Consider the following 20,290-nt stretch of genomic DNA (forward strand, 5'->3'; position numbering starts at 1 on the left):
ATATTAGCTACATATTTATAAACTCACGGTGTACACTACATTATCCAGGCTCAGGTCAAAAATTCAGTTTTTTTAGTCAGGGGAAATTTGACTTTATTTTAAAATATACTCAAGATGGCAGCAGGCATGCATGCTGGTGCTTTGCTCTTTCAGTGTTAAATTTTTGTTGTACAGCTGTACAATAAAGCGATTCTAGTCTAGTGAAACTCCTAAACCCCAAGTATTTATCCAATATACGTGACTTGTTCGCCCTGTACCATTATAAGGTGATTACAATTTGTGCATTGTTACTTGGCTATATTATCAGATTTACGAATGTGCAAGAAAATCCTATGAGCTTAATTCGAAGGAGGTACTTGAGCCATTTCTTCAGAGATTATCAGAGACCCAGGGGTGGGCACTAAGCTCAGACCCCCTAAGCAACTTTTTGCATTTTTTTATTTTTTCAGATAAAAAATCTAGTTTTAGGGTTTTCATTATTCTCATACTCTATGTGAGATATCTACAAATCTTTTTCTACACATTCTCATCACTTGGTGCTGTATTAGGGTGCACTGCAGTAACCTCGCCTTCAATTACACACCGCCCCCTTTTTTCCCTAACTTTTTCCCTCGTTGCGTTTCCATGACAACCTCACCTGTTGCAAACCAATCCTATCTGTAACTCAAGTATTCAATGATGGACGTTCTTTGCAGTGAAATGACAAAAAGGCCTTCTGGCATTCTACCTTCAGCTACTGTCTTTCAGATTTGCTCGCTTGTGACTGACCTCATTTGACAATCTCTTCATTGACCACTTCATGCGCGGGTTCAAACTCCTGATATCCTCTTAACCCAATCCACACATGCTCAGCCATGGCTTACGCTTAAACAGTTTATGAGAACAAAAGAAAAACCTGTCATTTTAATATTTTCTCATGTGGAAAGCTTTCAGTGACAGTATGGCATGCTATCACAAAAAAAAACCATGCAACTTGCGCTATATCTCAAATCTTTCAAGGTCATGCAAAAGCTTTGACTGAACTTTTATTTTTAATACCAGGAAATTGCATGTAATTTTAAGACAACTTTTATGAAGGGTTTAATGTTTTAGTGTAGTTCACAAGTCAGAATTTACATAGTAAGATACCGATATGTTGCAGTGGTGGGTATATTGGTCGATATTTGACTTTTTATTATCGGCAACGGCCAATAAACAGAGGTGCCAAGTAACAAAGTACAAATACTTTGTTACCTTACTTATTTTCGCGCGCTGCATAATATTATTGCGCCAAAGTCACAGATTATTATGCCGGAATGAGAATATAGTTCGTACAAACTGCAGCAGCAGCTAGAAAAAATTAACAAGCCAACGCTCAAGGGTCAAGTCCGACTAAAACAAACACTAATCACAATAATTGTGACTTTAAATGAAACAGCCAACATCAAGTCCGACTAAAACAAACACTAATCACAAGAATTGTGACTTTCAAGGTCATGCAAAAGCTTTGACTGAACTTTTTATTTTTAATCACAGAAAATTGCATGTAATTTTAAGACAACTTTTATGAAGGGTTTAATGTTTTAGTGTAGTTCACAAGTCAGAATTTACATAGTAAGATACCGATATGTTGCAGTGGTGGGTATATTGGTCGATATTTGACTTTTTATTATCGGCATCGGACAATAAACAGAGGTGCCAAGTAACAAAGTACAAATACTTTGTTACCTTACTTATTTTCGCGCGCCGCGTAATATTATTGCTCCAAAGTCACAGATTATTATGCCGGAATGAGAATATAGTTCCTACAAACTGCAGCAGCAGCTAGAAAAAAGTAACAAGCCAACGCTCAAGGGTCAAGTCCGACTAAAACAAACACTAATCACAATAATTGTGACTTTAAATGAAACAGCCAACATCTAAACCTAAGTTATGAAAATAACTCTAAAAGTAAGTGCAATTTTAGGTTTCAAACAGAGATGGTGATAGAGAGGATAAAATTACTGATTGCAGCTTTTAACTCTGCTTCAGAGTTACTTTTTAACTCTCTGTAAGATTGGGACAATATGTTCACCCAGCAGAGTTGATGTAACTCTGGGGGTTTTGCTATCGGCCTAGAAAATCACAACTTTTAATTTTCCGTTGGTCTTAATACACGATGTAGCTACAGAAGAGTCAAGTTTTAAATAGGAAAAATATCCAAACTCTTTGGTTATTGCGCGTGATGCTAATGGTCTAATCAGATTCAATGAATAATGCTAATGCTAAAACTGGTACCGACAGACCCGGAGATCAGCTGAATGGATTCCAAAACTGTAAAATCAAATGTTTATCTCTGGGGGGCTGGAAAATAAGTCTTTTTTAAAAAAAAAGTGAAGTGTCCCTTTAAGATGAGAACTTGAGTGATGTCCCAACCAATCCCCTAATTTCAGTCAATTATTGGCAATATTGTAGTAACCTAGTAACATACTAATAATGGTAAATTTGCTGTGTTTGCTATAACTAGGTACATGCCAAGACCTGCTATGATTTGCTTGCTAACACTAGGCTGTGATTCAATGTTGCAAACTCGTTTGGTGGGCTTTGCGTGAGATTTGAAATTAGACTTTAACCAAATATTATCCGAGCTTATTTTATTATTATATGCAAAGTTCCAATAGAAATTACTGATGAAATGCATCTGACGTTTGACTGTTTGCACCATTACAATACTTATAGGCAACTAGTCATCATATATTTTGCTCAATAAAACACGTGTTAATGTTCAGTGGTACACATATGTGGTTCTTTGTTGTATTTGCATTGTACTAAAATGTGTTAGTAACATTTGTAATGGGCATATATGCGGCTGAAACAAGTAGCCTAGTGCAACATTTTAATATATCATTTAAAGTCATTATGGCCTTTAGAATTTTTTTATTAGGTGTGGTAGTGCAAAATAGGCCCGCTGGCATATTATTCCTTCGAATACTTTTATACTTTAAGTAGTTTTGAAATCTTTACACTTTTACTTGAGTAAAAAGCTTGAGTTGATACTTCAACTTCTACAGAAGTCTTTTTAAACCCTAGTATTTGTACTATATTATACCCGAGTAATGGATGTGAATACTTTTGACACCAGTGCCAATAAATCTTTTCAGTCGGCCAAAAAACCTTTCTGTCCTTGAAATCTATTGTTTCTGCAAAGACACTCAAATGTAAAGTCAAAGTCTGACAGACAGTCAAATGACAAATCGTTATTCATGTTTTAACATGGCATTATGTTGTGTTGCGCAGATCAACACACCGGCATGATGCCGAATCTTTCTCAATATCTTTCTCAATATCGGCATCGAAACCCATATCAGTCAACCACTACCGCACTCATAAAAAGGGACAAAAGTTGTCACTGGGACAGTACCTTTCAAAAACAACACCAACCCTATAATAAGTGTTGTTAATTATAAGTACTTGGTACTTAAATGTGTTATTACACTGTAACAATGATGCCCTAAAGTGTAACCAAACTCAAGTGACATTTGGATGTTATTTTAAGAGACACTTAAGTGTCTTAATAAAATGATTCAGTTCCTAACCTGTATAAATTTCTTTGTTCTGCTGATTACAAATGAAGACATTTTAAATAATGTTTGTAAGCAAAAAGACCTGGGGCACCATTGACTTACAATGTAGGAAAAATTGAGTATGTAAGTGAATGGTGCCCCAGATCTGTTTGGTCATTAGCATCTTTTTTGTGAACAATCCCATTAAAGATGCAATTGCAATAGCTCACGATTTGCGCTGTCTAGAAGGTGACCATGCAATTGTATTTTTTTAACCTAGTGTTCATTGGTTTGCTTCTAGTAAAACGTCTATTTTCGTTACTTTCTTTAATTTAGCATTCTAAATCTGATGTCTTTATAGTTATAAAAAAATGGACAGAACAGCTGTTTTTGTTCATTCACGGTTGTTGGGTTGTGTTCCTTGAACTGCCCGGCATTCATTGAAGTCCTTTACAAACACATCTCCAATGTGGCCATATCCCAAGAGACCTGCCTTTGTTCTGCATCGCTCACACTCCACATTCATTTACTGGATAATGTAGACGGTGTGTGTGTGCATGCTGAGAGACTGTCGGGACATGTCAACAGGGTGATGCGTTCATTACCGCACGTACCACTTTTCCCCTTACTGTACTACTTTATTTAGAAACGGGTACTGAAGGTGTGAAAATGACTTTGGGGTAATTATTAGTGGAAGTCGTACATCAATCATACTATAGCTCATGTTACTGCATGAGACTACCTTTGTTGTAAATGTAAAAATCAACATGAAACCTGGCACGAGACGTATGCATCGAATGATGCTTTGCATGATGCAGCGTTGAGGAGATTTATAACTTTTTAAAGAGATCAGATTTATTCCAATTATTTTATAAGTAAACATCATCTGGTTTTTCGATGCACTTGTGTTATTTTTGTTGGAGGATAGGAAGTGTTTGTCTTGCGCAGAACGTGACGTCAAGCGGCTGTAATGTAATGTACGTTGTAAAGTACAGTATATGCATGCACAAGCTCCGTTGCGTGTTTGTGGTTCGTGTGTGAACAGGCACCCTCCAGGGAGCCCAAGATATCTCGGTTTCCTGCCCAGCCTTTTCCTTTCACTGTAGATAATGCAGGAAGACACTGAGCTTCCCTGAAAATCAAACACACAAATACACAATGGAGACATGCACTCACACACACATTTACTCGGGGAATGGTTAAAAGTCCTCAGAAACCAAATGCTCCCCCTTCGACAGACCTGGAAAACAAAGGTCTTATTGTAAGCGAGAGATGCAACCTTCTCAGACGTCCCTTATTCGCAGCTTAGGAAGCTTAATGGAGTCATTTGTAATGTGCCACATAAAGAAGCATATGTGATCAAATATTTGTGTACATTAGAGTATGCAGACAGCTGCACCGTGGATGTCGGCCCGCTTTGACACATGTGCGTGTATAAAATCTAAAAACAGCTAAAGGAGTGCAATACAAGGTCAGGTCCCAGTACGCTTTGACCCCGGCTACGTGCTGGATAGAAAGCAGTTAACGGAAGGTCGAGTGAGACGGAGTCAGAGAGGGAAAATAAAAAGAGAGAGAGAGAGAGCATAACGGCGTAATGCTAAAGAGGGTGCCGGAGTGACTGTTGGCACGTCTGATTTTACAAAACCACATCTGAAAACAGCCCACATGCATAAATGCACATCATCCATAGGAACCTAAACCAGAAAGGCCGGTCATGTGATCAAAGCAAAGCTTAATCTCTAGTGGGTAAACAGATTTCAGCATATAAGCGTTGGTTCAATTCACCACCTCTGTGGGTTTTGTCACGTCCGCAGACCTCTGATAAGACTGCTGGAATGAAGTTTGGTGGGTAGGGACGACTGAAAAACCTCAGCTGGTGTCCGCAGATTAACTACACTAATGACCTTATAGTTCAGTTTTCAACTCCTTAGAAAGGGAAAATAATGTGATGTCTGGATTTTGCAAACTTCCACAATGAAGTTTAAGGGTCGCCGAAGGGTATAGTGGTAAGTAAATCTCGTTCAAGACAGAACTTGTGTGCATCAGGCCATAAAACTTGAGCACATGATTAACCACCAGATTACTATAAATCAAAACAACACCCACACACACACACACACACACACACATAATTGGCTCTCAACGTTATTAATGTGAATACTTGGCAATATTGTATTTGAATGACAGCTGGTACTTCGAAGAAACCTAGGCTCGCTTTTCATGTGACCGCTGTTGTGGTTTAGTGAATGACAAGGTGAAAATGTCCTTGAGGTTTTTAACATGCATTCAATTAAAGACAACTGCAAGGTTTTTTTCAGCAGGTAACTGCAAAGTTTATTGATACGTTTTGATTAACAAATAATCGTGAAAAACATTAAAGAAGCGTGCAGAAAAGCAATGGTCCTTCAAAAAAGAGAAACAAGCTTTGATTTGTACACTTTCTTTTTTTAATGCAGTCATCATTTCAATCACGGTGGTATTATACACTGTTAATCCGAAAAACAAATTAACATGCACGTGTGTCATTTTCACAGACGTTTATGCGTATCCTCCTGAGACCCTAACGCACCTTAAAGCCACAATACAATGACATCATCATTAAGATCTTGTGACATTCAAACTTGACCTCATTCAGAACCAAAAACATAAACAGGAATAGCTATATAAGTGATTTGTTTTACTTTTGTAGACAAATTTAAGGCAATTTAATGTTATTGGCTTGCTTCGTTCTATTTGCAAATAACATGTCAAGCGCTAATATGCTCCCATTTTCCTGCGTACTACACCCTGCTGAGGTTTTGGTCTCGTTTAACCAGCATATCCGATTTCTTTGTAGTATTTGTCGATGTCACTGATGACAACCTCCATCACTCTTTTCAGAGCGGCCTGGCCAGCGCCATCAAGTCCGGCCCTCTCGGCCATCACCTTAACCAGGACTTCGGTGATAAGCTGTCAAGAAAAGAAAATAATGTTTTGGTTTACTTATCGTATATATCCAATTTTTTCCAAATCTATATAAGGTTGCTGCCTCCCTTTATAGTTGCTAGATTTTGTAACGTAGCCTGAGGACACAACATCAATGAAAGCCATTGTGTGTCGTTACCTTGAAGTTGACGAGGGGGATCTTATGCGTGTTGGCGTGGGTGGTGGCCAGAGGTTTGAGGACCGCAGCATGATCCCCCTTGGCTCTCAGAAGTTCAGCAAGCTTCTTCAGCACGGTGGCGCCGTGAGCAGCCACGGCCGCGTTTCCTGCCAAATCCCCCTGACCGATCCCAACAAACTTAGGGAATAGCTTCTGAGTCTCGGGGTGATCCTTGAACAACCTGGATATGGAGAAAGAGCAAGAACGTCAATCGAGTCAACTTCTAAAAAATGTATCAGATGTTTGATTCGATACTGACCGGGTCAGAACTTCTCCTCCGACGCCCGTGTAGTCGGCCTCCACTGGGCCCCAGCATTTCAGAACCAGGTCAAAGTCAGACATTGTCTAAACATGAGCAGAGATGACCTTTAAACATGTGCAACTTTGTCAATATTCTGCTACTAAATTGTTTTCCTAGTTTCAGGCACCAGTGGTCTGGAGCTACTTAATGACCTTGAGGATTGCCATTTGCATTAATCATTAATCTCTTTAATATAATTACACAGCAATAAATCAGATAATTTAGCCTAAAATTGGAAATCTGAACTCTCAATTTAAAAAAAAATTTAGTTTAAAAATTTGACCCTAACCAATTCTAACATAAACATTCTACATAGACAACTACACAAACAAATTGAAACTCTCACCAAAGATACTTACCGTTATCAGCGGTCGCTCTGAAGAGTCTAAGTGTTCGTGGGTTTGGAAAAGTTTCCAAAAAGCCTCATACCATCTCTGACTCCCCACATGTACCTTATATACACCCTCTTTCTAAGATCCCCACCTCTAACCTGTCAATCTCATCATTCCTCCCCAATCATGAAATGTTAACTCCGCCCCTCAGTCCCCCCCAGCAGTAATCACGCACACATAGGCAGTGAAAGTGGAGCACTCTGGGATGTTCAGATTTCATCGTTTTATTATTCCACAAGCTCCAGCATGCAGAAAACTTTGTACAAAGCATGTTTTACAAAGTGTGTATTGAAATCAAGTCAAACTTTAATTATTTTAAAAAGTAATTTATGTTTTGCTTTTCATTAGCATGTTTTGATTTTCTTTGTTTTGGTTTTCATTAGTATGTTTGCACCGTCACAATTGGTGTTAAAACTGCACAGTTGTAACCATAAAGCAAACTGGACATCAGTCTGACGTGAGTGTGATTGGATACAGCCTATGCATTTTTGGCTGACATACAAGACAGTAATTTGAAAACAATGACCGACACGTGTGTGAAACAAATGCAGGATAACAAAAACTAACATCCTGAAATAAAAGAAAAGCCGTCCAGATCCATTGGTCTATTGTCCTTTGACAAGACTATCCTATGACCCCCTTTTTCCTCCATCAGTCACCAGACAGGTGTATTAATAGCATGCGTAGTCCTGCTTCTGAAAACGTACGTGTGTGTGTTTGGATGAGGGAAGAGCCCACTGGTTCAAAGACAGTTCAAGATCAGCTACACTCGTCAAACCCTTATCAGAAACATTAAAGATAACAAATAAATGAAGATTGTTATCTGTGCCCCTATGTTTGAGCCAAAGAGAACTTTCTTAAGATGCAGATTGTTTGTATACAATTTCAAACTGGATTGGGATGCATCATGTGAATAACTAGATAGAAAAGAGACTAGGAAGAATCTAGGAAGAATACAAAGAAATGCTTCTGCAGGATGATTATTACTGAGAAAAAGCAAGAGATAGGTGAATTAGAGACAGAAAGGCCTGTGAAATAAGAGTACACTGTGGCTGACTAGTTGTCACCAAATGCAATTTTGGTATCTCATGTGAGCCACGAGTGGTCTGGCAAGAAATGGCATTTATTTTAGGACTTGTAATGATGTGTTTTGTGTTAGAGCGCCATCTGGTGATCAAACGGTGAAGGTGCTACAGGATGTCCGGCGGAACTTCTGTTCCTACGTTTTGTACAGACATTGCGTTGTTTTAGTGATTTTTTTATTTGATTAAATACACAGAAAAAAATATGAATTGAGAAACATGTATCATTTGATACGTATATAATGCGATGCGAAAACAAAACAGAAACGTTTAAACAAACCCTTTCACTTTCAGTCAGAACAAAAGTCTCCGTAACTTAGATCGGGAAACGCAGTAAAAATGTCAATCTGAATAAATTACTCTATAATTTACTGAATATAATAAAATGTATTATGTTTGAAAATATTTCCATTAACGTGCATTTTTTAATAATCAAATAATTATGTAATTTATTCAAAAAATGATAATAAATCAGAGTTCGTTCGCTTGGCTGTCAGGACTTTTATTGTGACGGGTTGCCTGCAGAACGCGACTCATTATCGTCTCTTATTATTCACGTTTCCCCGTCGGTCGGCCATTTTTGATTTGTATTTGGACCCCGGTTCCGTTCGTTTCGCTCTGACAAACAGGTTTTATTCCCAAAAAACAACGGATAACCACAGAAGATAAGCCTCGAAACGTAATCGTCGTTGTTGTGGAGAAGAAAAAGACGTATAACTCTTATAAACAAGGAGTTTTTGTAAGCTGTCCGTCATGAATCCTGAATAGTAAGTTTGTGTGAAGAAAATCGCTGATGACACATCAAACATATCACGTGCTGACGTGTTTTATTTTTATTATTAACAATAATCAACTTAACGTTACATTATCAGGAAGTATTTATTTGATATCCATATTTATGAATGTTTTGTTATTAGAAAAATAAGTTCTTGTTTGTCCTGATCAACCGGCGACGCGTTACATATCAAATGATATATTTTTAGGTCTGTATCTATTCGTTTTATGTAACCTATGTGTAGTTTTTAGTAGTAATAATAATAATATATGTTTAATGTCACTTTGTTTTTCATGAGCTCACTCTCTTGTCCGACAGACAGAAAAAGTGCCACGTCGTTATTGAGTTAAGATTAAACGGATGTAATGGTTTATGAACTTTGAATCCCAGAAGTTCATCTTTATGAAGAAATGAAATGATAACGTAAATCTTATAGATGATCGTCTCGTGTGGTTATGAAAAGTGAGGAAGGCCTCACTCAAGAGTTTTTCTTGAGGACCTGTTGGGATATTTAAAGGCACCTTTGATCAACACCATAGTAATGAATGATTCATGTACCATGCACGAGTCACTCCAGGTTACTTCAAACAAAGTACTACGATAATGCAAGGTTTTATAAAACCATGGTGGGGGATTCTCACCTGACAGAAATCTCATATGGGGTCACGTGACATCCCATCACACCCTTCATTTTGGCTGTTCAGTCACTGCTGTGGTGATAAACGCAGGCTATGTGACATATTATAAATGTGTTATTAAGCACTAATAGGTGAGATAACTTCCTTTCTGTTCTCCCTTAGTGACTACCTGTTTAAACTTCTTCTGATCGGAGATTCGGGTGTTGGGAAGTCTTGCCTTCTGTTACGTTTTGCTGTAAGTTATTAGCACACACATGTCAGGGCAGATAACTTAGCCGTTGTTATTGCACAAGTGTACTGCGATCAAGCCGCCAAGAAGGTCATAGTTAAAGGGGACATATCATGAAAATCTGACTTTTTCCATGTTTTAAGTGCCATAATTGGGTCCCCAGTGCTTCTATCAACCTAGAAAATGTGAAAAAGATCAACCCAGTAACTTATTTTTGGTATACCAGTCTCTGCAAGCACGTGAAAAATTAAAGTCATTGAAATTTGTCTCCCCTTGTGATGTCAGGAGGGGATAATACCGCCCCTTAATCTGAACTATCCAACCATGACACTGCCATTTAGTGCAGAGAGAAAAATTATTGACAGCACAATTGAGTTTCAATTTTTTATAAACCATCATTATGGAGATCAGTGTTTGCATTTAAAAGGACACACCCAAAAATGGCACATTTTTGTTTACACATACAAAGCAGTGGCGAAGCCAGAAATGTTTAAGTGGGTGGGCCTTTATAAAACAGGGTGGGCAAAGCATAGAATGTACATAAACTGGGGGCGTGCACAACAAAGTTTTTACGCCGGTGGTGGGCGTATGTTCTTTTCCCAATGGAAACATGGCGTTTTTCAAAACAGCCAGCAGCTGTCCATTTATTGAAAAAGCTCAGCTTGTCGATGTAAGTTCTCACACAGCCGTTTAATCACAGAGGACGAAGGGCGGGACAAATATCACAACAACCAACCTGCTCACAGCTCAAGTATCACAGCAACCAAAGCGCTCGGCTGAAAAAACAGCTGGTATTTGGCGTCCTCCAGGCGTTTTCAGCCGCGTTTTAAAACGTTGGTGTGCACGCTACCTAAGCCAAACTTAAAACAACTTATAAATAACCAACAGTAGCTTGTCTACAGTATATGGGCAGGTGGGGCTGTGCCTGTTTTATACAGTCTTTGGGCAGTGCCACACCAAATTATTAATTCACTTGAAAACGCAGAACTCAATATAAACTGAATTAGTAAAGGAATTAGTTTGTACGCTATTTACGTTACGTGAACATAGTTCCGAACAATGATTTGTCATTCCTCGTCAGCAAAATGCATGACGTGAAAGCGTCATAGAATACGACAGATTCAACAGGTAACGTTAGTGATTTGATTTTACTAAAGAACTCGTTTGAGAGATTGTTATTTAATGAGAAAATGGCCATCAAACAACATGGCGTAATACAAAATTGCATGTGTTGTCATTTAAGTGTACATTTTATTCCAGCAACAGTAAATCATACAGTCTATGACACAACGGAGAGTCTGCCCCCTTAAATAGTTGACTGGAGTAACTTAATAGAGTCCTGACTATAAACTGTAAATAGTAATGACACCACTATAAACATTACGAAAATGTCTGAACTCACCTTTACATGTCCTACTGGTCTGAGACGGGGCTTCTGGTTAAAGATGTAGAAAGTCTCGATCATAATAACAAAGTCCAATATCTTTGATCATAATATGTCCCTTCGCGCAAAGAAAAGCAGAAATACATTTCTCAGACGCGCATTTATCATCGATGAGCGTAACGTTACATGTTTTTTATACAGTATGTGGTGAAGAACAGTCTTTGACACAGCATGACGTCATTATCAAAGTAATAAGTGCTCGTTTCATTTTGACGACGTTTGAAAAGATGTCCTCAGTAATCCAACATTTCCATGAGTGATGTATAGTCTCTGTCTCCAAAAGTAAACATACAACAGCAGATGTCATCGTGGAAAGGCTGTTAAACGCGATGATTTGCAACTCGCTATTTTCAAATTCAGTTCGATCGCGCGTAGGCGGAACTAACAATGACTGACGAATCATATTCAACGTTTCATGTTGACAAGCGTGTGCACCAATAGGGTAAAAGAAAACTGCGAAACTGCCTGAACATGCAAACTTGCACTTATATTTTATATTTTAATTATATTTATAATTTTATTACATATATGAAATTATAGTGTGATAAGACGTCTATTCGTAGTACTATTATTTATTTTTGTTAAATTATTTACACATTTGTCTGGAAAATGGCCTTCTGATTGGATGGGCCACAACTCAAAGTGGGCGGGCCCAGGCCCGGCCAGGCCCACCCGTAGCTTCGCCACTGATACAAAGTGGCAATTTTAACATGCTATTATAATTAATTATCTATATGGTATTTTGAGCTAAAACTTCACATGCATATTCTGGGGACACCAAAGATTTATTTTACATCTTAAAAAGTCTTGTGAACCTTTCTCAGGACGACACATATACAGAGAGCTATATCAGCACAATCGGAGTGGACTTCAAAATCAGGACGATAGAACTGGATGGAAAGACCATCAAACTACAGATCGTAAGTGCTTGGAGTCCAAAACTTACTCTTTATGTGAACTTAATTGGTTTACAAGCTCCATGTCGTGCAAACAATTGTTTCTCTCGACACTACTCAAGTAAAACCACAGACAGAGCTGTTTGTTTTTCTTTTCCTGCTATTTTGAGTTATATGTGACACGGATGCAATTAATGCGATTTATGCATGCAATATGTTTTAGTGTGAATATTGATGTTTTTGTTTTACCACCAGTGGGACACTGCAGGCCAGGAGCGATTTCGTACCATCACGTCCAGCTACTACAGGGGAGCCCATGGGATCATTGTTGTTTACGATGTGACGGATCAGGTGACCGAATATTCTGTCATAGCAACACCAATATGATTCGTTTGCTTAGCCTCAGCGAGTGTATGCATTTTGTGCATGTTTTATGGAAAAAATTGTTGCAAATTTTACAGTACATGCACTTGGAGTGTATTTCCCAAACAAAATACTGGTAAATGCATATACTATACTGTAAGGGATAGTTCAGCCAAAAATGAAACTTACCCCATGATTTACTCATCATTGAGTCATCTTTGATGTATATGATTATTTTGTTTCAATCAGAGTTATATTCGAAATGTCCTGACTGTTCCAAGCTTTATAATGGTAGTAAATGGTGCTTTTGATTTGAAGACCAATAAGTCAATCCATCCTTTTAAAGATCCACATGGCTCCAGGAAGTTAATAAAGGCCTTCCAAGGGCAACAGATTCGATTTTGGAAGAGAAATACCCATATTTAAAACTTTACAAACTAAAATAATTAGCCTCAGGAAACGACTAATGCACGTTCACGAGAGAGTGTAGCTGTATCGATATTTTTGCACAGCCCTAAGCATAACGTTTTAAATATTTATATTTTTTTTAGAAAATCACATTGACCTCATAAGGTCTTTGTTAACACCTGGAGTCGTGTAGATTACTTCTGTGATAGACGGATGGACTTCTTGGGCTTTGAATCAGAAACACCATTTACTACCATTATAAAGCTTGAACATTTTAGGATTTGGGTTAGGTTCAGGATTGGTACCTAGTAATTACACAGTCACATAATAAGTAGTACATAGTATGTACAAAGTATGTAAAGTGCTACTGAAAAAAAATGTGGCTTATGTTTTTATCTGAATGTGTTTAGGAGTCCTTTAATAACGTCAAACAGTGGCTTCAGGAGATCGATCGTTACGCTAGTGAAAATGTCAACAAACTCTTGGTGGGAAACAAATGTGATCTGACCACAAAAAAAGTTGTGGACTACACAACAGCGAAGGTATGCAATCTGTCCAATACCTAACTAAGACATTTAAAGGGGCCATGGCATGAAAATCTGACTTTTTCCATAATTAAGTGCTATGATTAGGTCTCTAGTGCTGGTATCAATTTAGAAAATTTGAAAAAGATCAACCCAGTAACTTAGTTTTGGTAAACCATTCTCTACAAGCACATGAAAAAATGATGTCATAAGAAGCTCTTATTATAATAATACCACCCCTTAATCCAACCACATCATTGCCATTTAGTGCAGAGAAAAAAATAATTCACAGAACAATTGAGTTTCACTTTCAACAAACCACCATCATTGTGATCAGTGTTTGCACTTCATCCGCTCATGTGCATTTTAAAGGACACACCCAAAACGGCACATTTTTGCACACACCTACAAAGTGGCAATTTTAACATGCTATAATAAATTATTTATATGGTGTTTTGAGCTAAAACTTCACATATGTGCTCTGGGGACACCAAAGATTTATTTGACATCTTAAAAAATTCCTGTGACATGGCCCCTTTAATACATTTCTCTACTGATGTGTGGTCACGTGTGTATATCATCATCTTTATATGTCTTTATATGTAAGTCATTTAGTTCATAATACAAAAGCAATTTTGATACAATAACAAACAAGATTAATTTTAAATTTTTTTGTGCTAATACCTATATTTATTTACTTATGCGGCGTACACACCAAACGCAAAGCATTGCAGGATTTAATGCGAAGACACTTTTTTTTACGGCAATCGCAGTTTTTAATTAGCATCATTTGCATCGCCCTGCATCTGTTTGCGTATTTAAATTGACTTTGTATGTAATCTACTTGCGCAAATCTACTTGGGTTTTGTGTGTATGTCCCATTAGAATGACATCTACCGATACCGATAGTTTTGCTTTATGATTATTGTTTAAGTCAAATTATTACGTCATAAAAAAGTGCAGAGCGTACAAACTGCTATTTTGTTGTCATTGTCACCCAGTTTAAAATCAAACAGCATGACATTAGATGTGTTTTTCCACCCTCTTTTGATTGTCAGGACATAATTTGCCCTGATCATCACCTGTTTTTAAACAAATTGCCGATACCGATTATAGGACGATATATCAGTGCCACCCTAAAATTGTGTTTTATCCATAAATTAAGAATAGTTGTTTGCTTTGTGTCCCTAAAGTTGAAAATAGTCAACTGTGATGATGTACCTGTAATTATATGTATGTTTATCTTTTCTCTCTCAGGAGTTTGCAGACACTCTGAGCATCCCGTTCCTCGAGACGAGTGCAAAGAGCTCCACTAATGTAGAGCAGGCCTTCATGACCATGGCAGCTGAGATCAAGAAGAGAATGGGACCCGGGGCCACAGCAGGAGGGGCGGACAAATCCAACGTCAACTTTCAGAGCACGCCAGTGAAATCGTCCGCTGGAGGGTGCTGCTGAGGCCCTGATGATTTATAAGCAAACAGATGTCCCAATAACATCACCGAAACAACAGTAACATTACCTACCGTATACTAGAGCTGATTGAGCAGGTGGAGAGAGTGCGTGCGTGTGTGCATTTGTATGTGAGAGAGTGTGTGTGTGAGAGAGAGAGAGTGTGAGTAAGTGTGTGTGTGTGAGAGTTAAGGACTAGGAAATGTAATGATAATAAGAGGATCAAATTAAACATTGCCTGATATTGTATCATGCATGCAAATAGCTGCATGACCAAACAAACACTTTCCCAACTGTTTCATACTAAAATCTGTGACAGAACCTCAATTGTTGGGGTTAAACGTCTTAAATTCTTTAGGTCCATTTAAACAAAATTCCAGCACTTCGGACGATGATGTCCCATTATTAATATTTTTTTAAAGGACCACAGCTAGATTTGGCTTTGAACTTCCTCATCTGACCTATCAGCAGAGGAGTGGACTGTGAGGTCATGATTGACTTTTAAATTGTGGGTTCCGTTACTGTGGATCCCAGTGCGGTTGCTACGGTGACCGCTTCCTCAGCTTCTGCCTTCAGTTTGGTGGATCATTTGCCCATTTGGGCATTCGTTGTTTATCATTTGCATTATATTTTAGTTGGGCTTTTTAGCATTTCAAGATATTGGTCCTCTGAACGCGGCGGATTTTGTGTAATAATTAAAAAAATATTATGAACCAAAACTTGACACACCAGCTGCCCATTTAAAGTTATTTAGAAGTCAAATCTAGCAGTTGCTTTTGCAGATACTATGTAATATAAATATATATATGATGTATATTGGACTTAAAAAAAACTGTCAGCATTTGTTTACCAACAGCACAAGAGCGTCACTGTAACACCAATGCAGGCACTATATCAGATTAATGTATAAATGTATCTACGGTATATAAATGTAATCACTCACGTGCTGATTTACATTGAGTGACAAATGACAGTAAAACAAAAAGTCACGGAGAATAGTTAAATATGTAAAAAAAAATATGTTTTCAAAGCTAAAATATTGCTTTTCTCTTGTATTTTTTGTTTTCTTTTATGTCACACAATGTTTAAACTATGAAGGAAATGTTTAATAAAAATGGTTTTAACTGGAACTTTTTGTATTATTTTGAAATTGACTAGCTGTGTTTCCCGTACTCTTCAAATTTAGTTTAGTTTATAAAGCATTATTAATACAACAGACCGTTGTGCTGAACAATTTTAAAATATAGAAAAAAGAAAACACAGCATCATAACATATAAACTACATAAACAAATTTTGAAATAGCGAATCGAAAATGTGCCCAATGGAAACGGCAATTTCGCATAAACACTCATATATAGCACTCATTTTTACGCTTTGTTTAGGTGGTTTTTCATGCAATTCAAAAAAGGAATATATTGGAAAACTGCCCATTTACAGGTCGCATGGTCGTCTTTTTTAATATGGCACAGTATGTTTGGTTATAACACAAGACCGAAGAGGTGTGTTGTGGATGTGCAAACCGCTGGAGCGATTTGAGAGTCGACTGCTTTTATGCTACGTTACTCGCTCTAGATTACTCGTGTGATTTAACTTCGTCTCATGCGAATTTTTCGCTCGAATATTTTCAACTTGGGTGAAGACGCGTTTGAGGCGAATAGCGTGTGTTTTCGCTGCAAATGCGCCGCCCATATCGTGTCATTCGCATCACTCCGCGAGGAAGCGTCTGATCACCTCTTTGCATTGACCTTGTAATCTATTCGCGCAAATCGTTGAACTCGCGTTTGGTGTGTATGCCCGATTATGCCTTTGAGATGCCTTCACAGTATTTTTATGTAATTCGCATTGTTGCATGACATCGGTTAATGGAAATGCCATTATTTCACAATAGTTTGTGGACATTTAGAAAATAGCGCTAAAGTTTTGCGCAAATTTTTTATGGAAACGCAGCTTCTGATGCGTTTCATATTGATACATTTAGGCAAACACTATAAACAGCAGCTTGACCCTTTGACTAATTGTTTTACTAGGTGGCGCAAAAAGCTGAAGTTGATCACAGACAGAATATTTAATTGACTTACGCCTTTTTTTAAAGAAGTTATAAAAATGCTCCTGTATAGCTTAGTGGTAGAGCATTGCATTAGCAGTGCAAAAGGTAATGGGTTTGAACCCAATACAAGTTTTCACAAACACTTTTTCAAAGGTTGTGAATTTTATATAAATTACTTAAAATTAAGAAAACGTATTGCATGCTTGTCCAGTGTTAGTGGCATATGTGATAGTAAACCTAATAAACTCCATCTGTGGTTAGTCTTAACTAAGACATCTCACCCATCTCTCTGGCATTTTACAAACATCGCTAATCCCTTGCGAATTGACGTCCTCTGCAACAATTCCTTTACAGATATATGTCAAGAAAAGTAATCCCAATGGATTTTAAGGCGTACGCTGTATTGTATCATGTGAAAAGTCACACAATGAAAGCAAGGAGGCAGAATGCCATGCCTGAACATTAGACATGTGCACACACACACTTCTGCAAAAAGAGACAGCTGTCTTCACCGTGGCCTGCAGGGTTCAGAGGTCAGGGTCAAGGACAATGGCAACACATGTGCTTATGGGGGTGTGCATAGTGATTTTTCGCCTTTATTTCATCTGCGATGGCTGATAGACAAAAGGCTGGGGGATCGAGGGGCGGAGTTATGTGTGGCAGCTGTTTAGGAGCTGGACAGAAGAGATAAAGATGGGGGGTGGATGGATTTAAGCAGAAGATAAAAGCGAAAATGACATTCTGTTTATAAGCAAATAACACAAATAATCTCATTAAAGTTAATATATAGATGATAAAACTTGTCTTGCTTTCCAGCACAATGATGTTTTGAGTACTTTGTATCATTGGTATGATTTTTTTGGCATGACATCCTAAGATCATTTTGCACTTTTTGTATAATTGTGTATTCATCACTCCGGTGTGTAGCATCATGCACATGAGTACGTATATAAGTAATGAATTTGCTATTAAATTGAAAATTTCAGAACTCCCACTTGAATTGGTTATGTTGTGTGCTTGATGTGGTTTTCGAGCAGACGTTATAAAGGTGAGGGATGGTTTAAAATGAGTCAGCAGCTGTGATGGGTTGCTTCTGTCTGTCATTTCTCTTGTTAAGACCATCTGGATAGTATGAAAGGTGGAGAAATGGAAAACACGATCAAGTGGACAGATGTCTAAAAGTGTGTCTCACTTTCTACAAATATGGCTGATCTTCAACACACGTCTGTTTAATCTTTCAAAAATGTTCTTTACAAACACATGACACATACCTAGCTTTCTGTCAAAATGGGGGTGCATCATACACTGTAAAAAAATTCCATAGAAGTGTTACTTGCGGCTGGTTGCCGGTAACTTACCGTAGATTTAAATTTGTTATTTACTGGCAAGAGTTTGTTCAAAGTTAAATAAATGTTAAATATTAACAAGTCTTTGTAGAATTAAACTATACAATTACAGCCTAATGCAAAGCATTCTGAAAACCAGAAATCATCATCAACCTTTTTCTGTTTTTTTGCTTCAGATTTTGTTTCCCAGAATGCTTTGCTTTATGCTGTTATTTTAGTTTTACTCTGTAAAGACAAAGACTTGTCATTTTTAATGTTCATTTAACTTTGAACAAACTCTTGCCAGTAAATAACATAAATTTACATCTACGGTAAGTTACCGGAAACCCAGCTGCAACTGTAATTTCTACAGAATTTTAAATAAATAATAAATAATTGTAAATAATGCTAAATCTATAGACGGTTTCAGCAGTAACAACATAAACAAGCAGCTTTCTTGGAAAACATGTAACTTCCGGTAAACTCCGCTTAGAATAAATAACAACAAAGTCCTTTTAAAGTAGTTTGTATATATAACAAGCAAAATAAACAACCCATAGATTACCTAGGAAACCAAAACATTATTTTCAGGGAGGTATTTGTTCAAGAGTTCAGTTTCAGCAACTAGTCAGACCATTAAACAAACAGAAACCGGAAGTAAAGTTCCAACCAGCCGCATTATCGCGTCACCACACATTCGTCCAATGAAACTGTAAATAAAGGAGACTTAAAGGGATAGGCCTATCAGCACAAAAATTAAAATATTGTGGAGTGTTTGTACCAAAGGTGATCAGAAGCACCATTGATTTTTTTTAATAGTAGGAATTCTATGAAAGTCAATGGTGCCCAACATCTGTTTTTCAAAATACGTTTTTCAAAATATCTTCCTTTCTGGTCATCAAAACAAAGAAATTTATACAGGTTTGTAACAACATGAGAGTAAATAGATGATGACAAATTTTCATTTTTGGGTGAACTAGGGCTTAAACTGTCGCTTTAAGCAAATGTCTCTATTTGATTTTGATCCAATCTCATTGCTTTTCAACTTTTGGGATAGTATATAAAACATTATTTAGCGTATATGAATCATTATCACAATCCCCAAAATGACAGACTTCAGTAAACATTTCTTAGCTTTTTTGTTTGTTCCCAAAGTACCCACGTTGAACACTCAAAAACATTGACAAAGAAATAATGAAGTTATGAATAAATGTATCATTATTCTTTTGCTCGGTGTTTTACACAAACAGTGGCCCTGCACTTCTGAAACTTGAAAGTTGTATAGAGCTCGGCTCGTGTCGTGAATAGTTCACATACTTGTGGCTTTTCTTTTGGAGTGTGTTGAGCTAGTGTTCACGTTCACTGACATATGCAGACTGGAATGAGAGAGATGACAGCACTGTGCAGTCCGATTCATTTAACTGAATCAAATACTTTGAACGGTTAGAATGATTCACTCAACAGGCTTTCCCAACGTCACATTTATTTTATAATCACTTGTAGAAAAATCATTTTTATCAATGTCAAATGTTGGATTCTTCGCTGAAAATATTGTTGTTTACGACTGTAGAACAATATTTCTTTCATTAGTTTAATTATTTGCATATTATTTATTAATATGCACATTAAACAATGTTACTATTTTGTTCTTTTGATTGGATAAACTGACAATACAGTGACCATGACTATTACAATGATATCCCTGCCGAAAAAAAACAATAAAACCATTCCAGAAAATTCTATTGGTTTTATT

At 37.4% G+C, this 20,290-nt stretch overlaps 2 protein-coding genes across 2 annotated transcripts; one reads left to right on the plus strand and one right to left on the minus strand.

Annotated features, from left to right (window-relative positions):
• Nucleotides 1–5,848: 5,848 nt before the first annotated feature.
• mb (myoglobin) lies at nucleotides 5,849–7,463 on the minus strand. The gene is made up of 4 exons (XM_055204194.2): nucleotides 7,324–7,463; nucleotides 6,923–7,008; nucleotides 6,625–6,844; nucleotides 5,849–6,470 (listed from the first exon to the last, which is right to left on the minus strand). Exons 2-4 carry the CDS (start codon nucleotides 7,003–7,005, stop codon nucleotides 6,330–6,332), a joined length of 444 nt encoding a protein of 147 aa, XP_055060169.2. The 5' UTR covers nucleotides 7,006–7,008; nucleotides 7,324–7,463; the 3' UTR covers nucleotides 5,849–6,329.
• Nucleotides 7,464–9,020: 1,557 nt separating this feature from the next.
• rab1aa (RAB1A, member RAS oncogene family a) lies at nucleotides 9,021–15,319 on the plus strand. The gene is made up of 6 exons (XM_055204193.2): nucleotides 9,021–9,205; nucleotides 10,014–10,086; nucleotides 12,349–12,444; nucleotides 12,676–12,771; nucleotides 13,602–13,733; nucleotides 14,973–15,319. The coding sequence occupies exons 1-6, from the start codon at nucleotides 9,192–9,194 to the stop codon at nucleotides 15,168–15,170; spliced, it is 609 nt and encodes a 202-aa protein (XP_055060168.1). The 5' UTR covers nucleotides 9,021–9,191; the 3' UTR covers nucleotides 15,171–15,319.
• Nucleotides 15,320–20,290: the final 4,971 nt, after the last annotated feature.

This window comes from Misgurnus anguillicaudatus, chromosome 3 (genome assembly GCF_027580225.2).
Source record: "Misgurnus anguillicaudatus chromosome 3, ASM2758022v2, whole genome shotgun sequence".
NCBI lineage: Eukaryota > Metazoa > Chordata > Actinopteri > Cypriniformes > Cobitidae > Misgurnus > Misgurnus anguillicaudatus.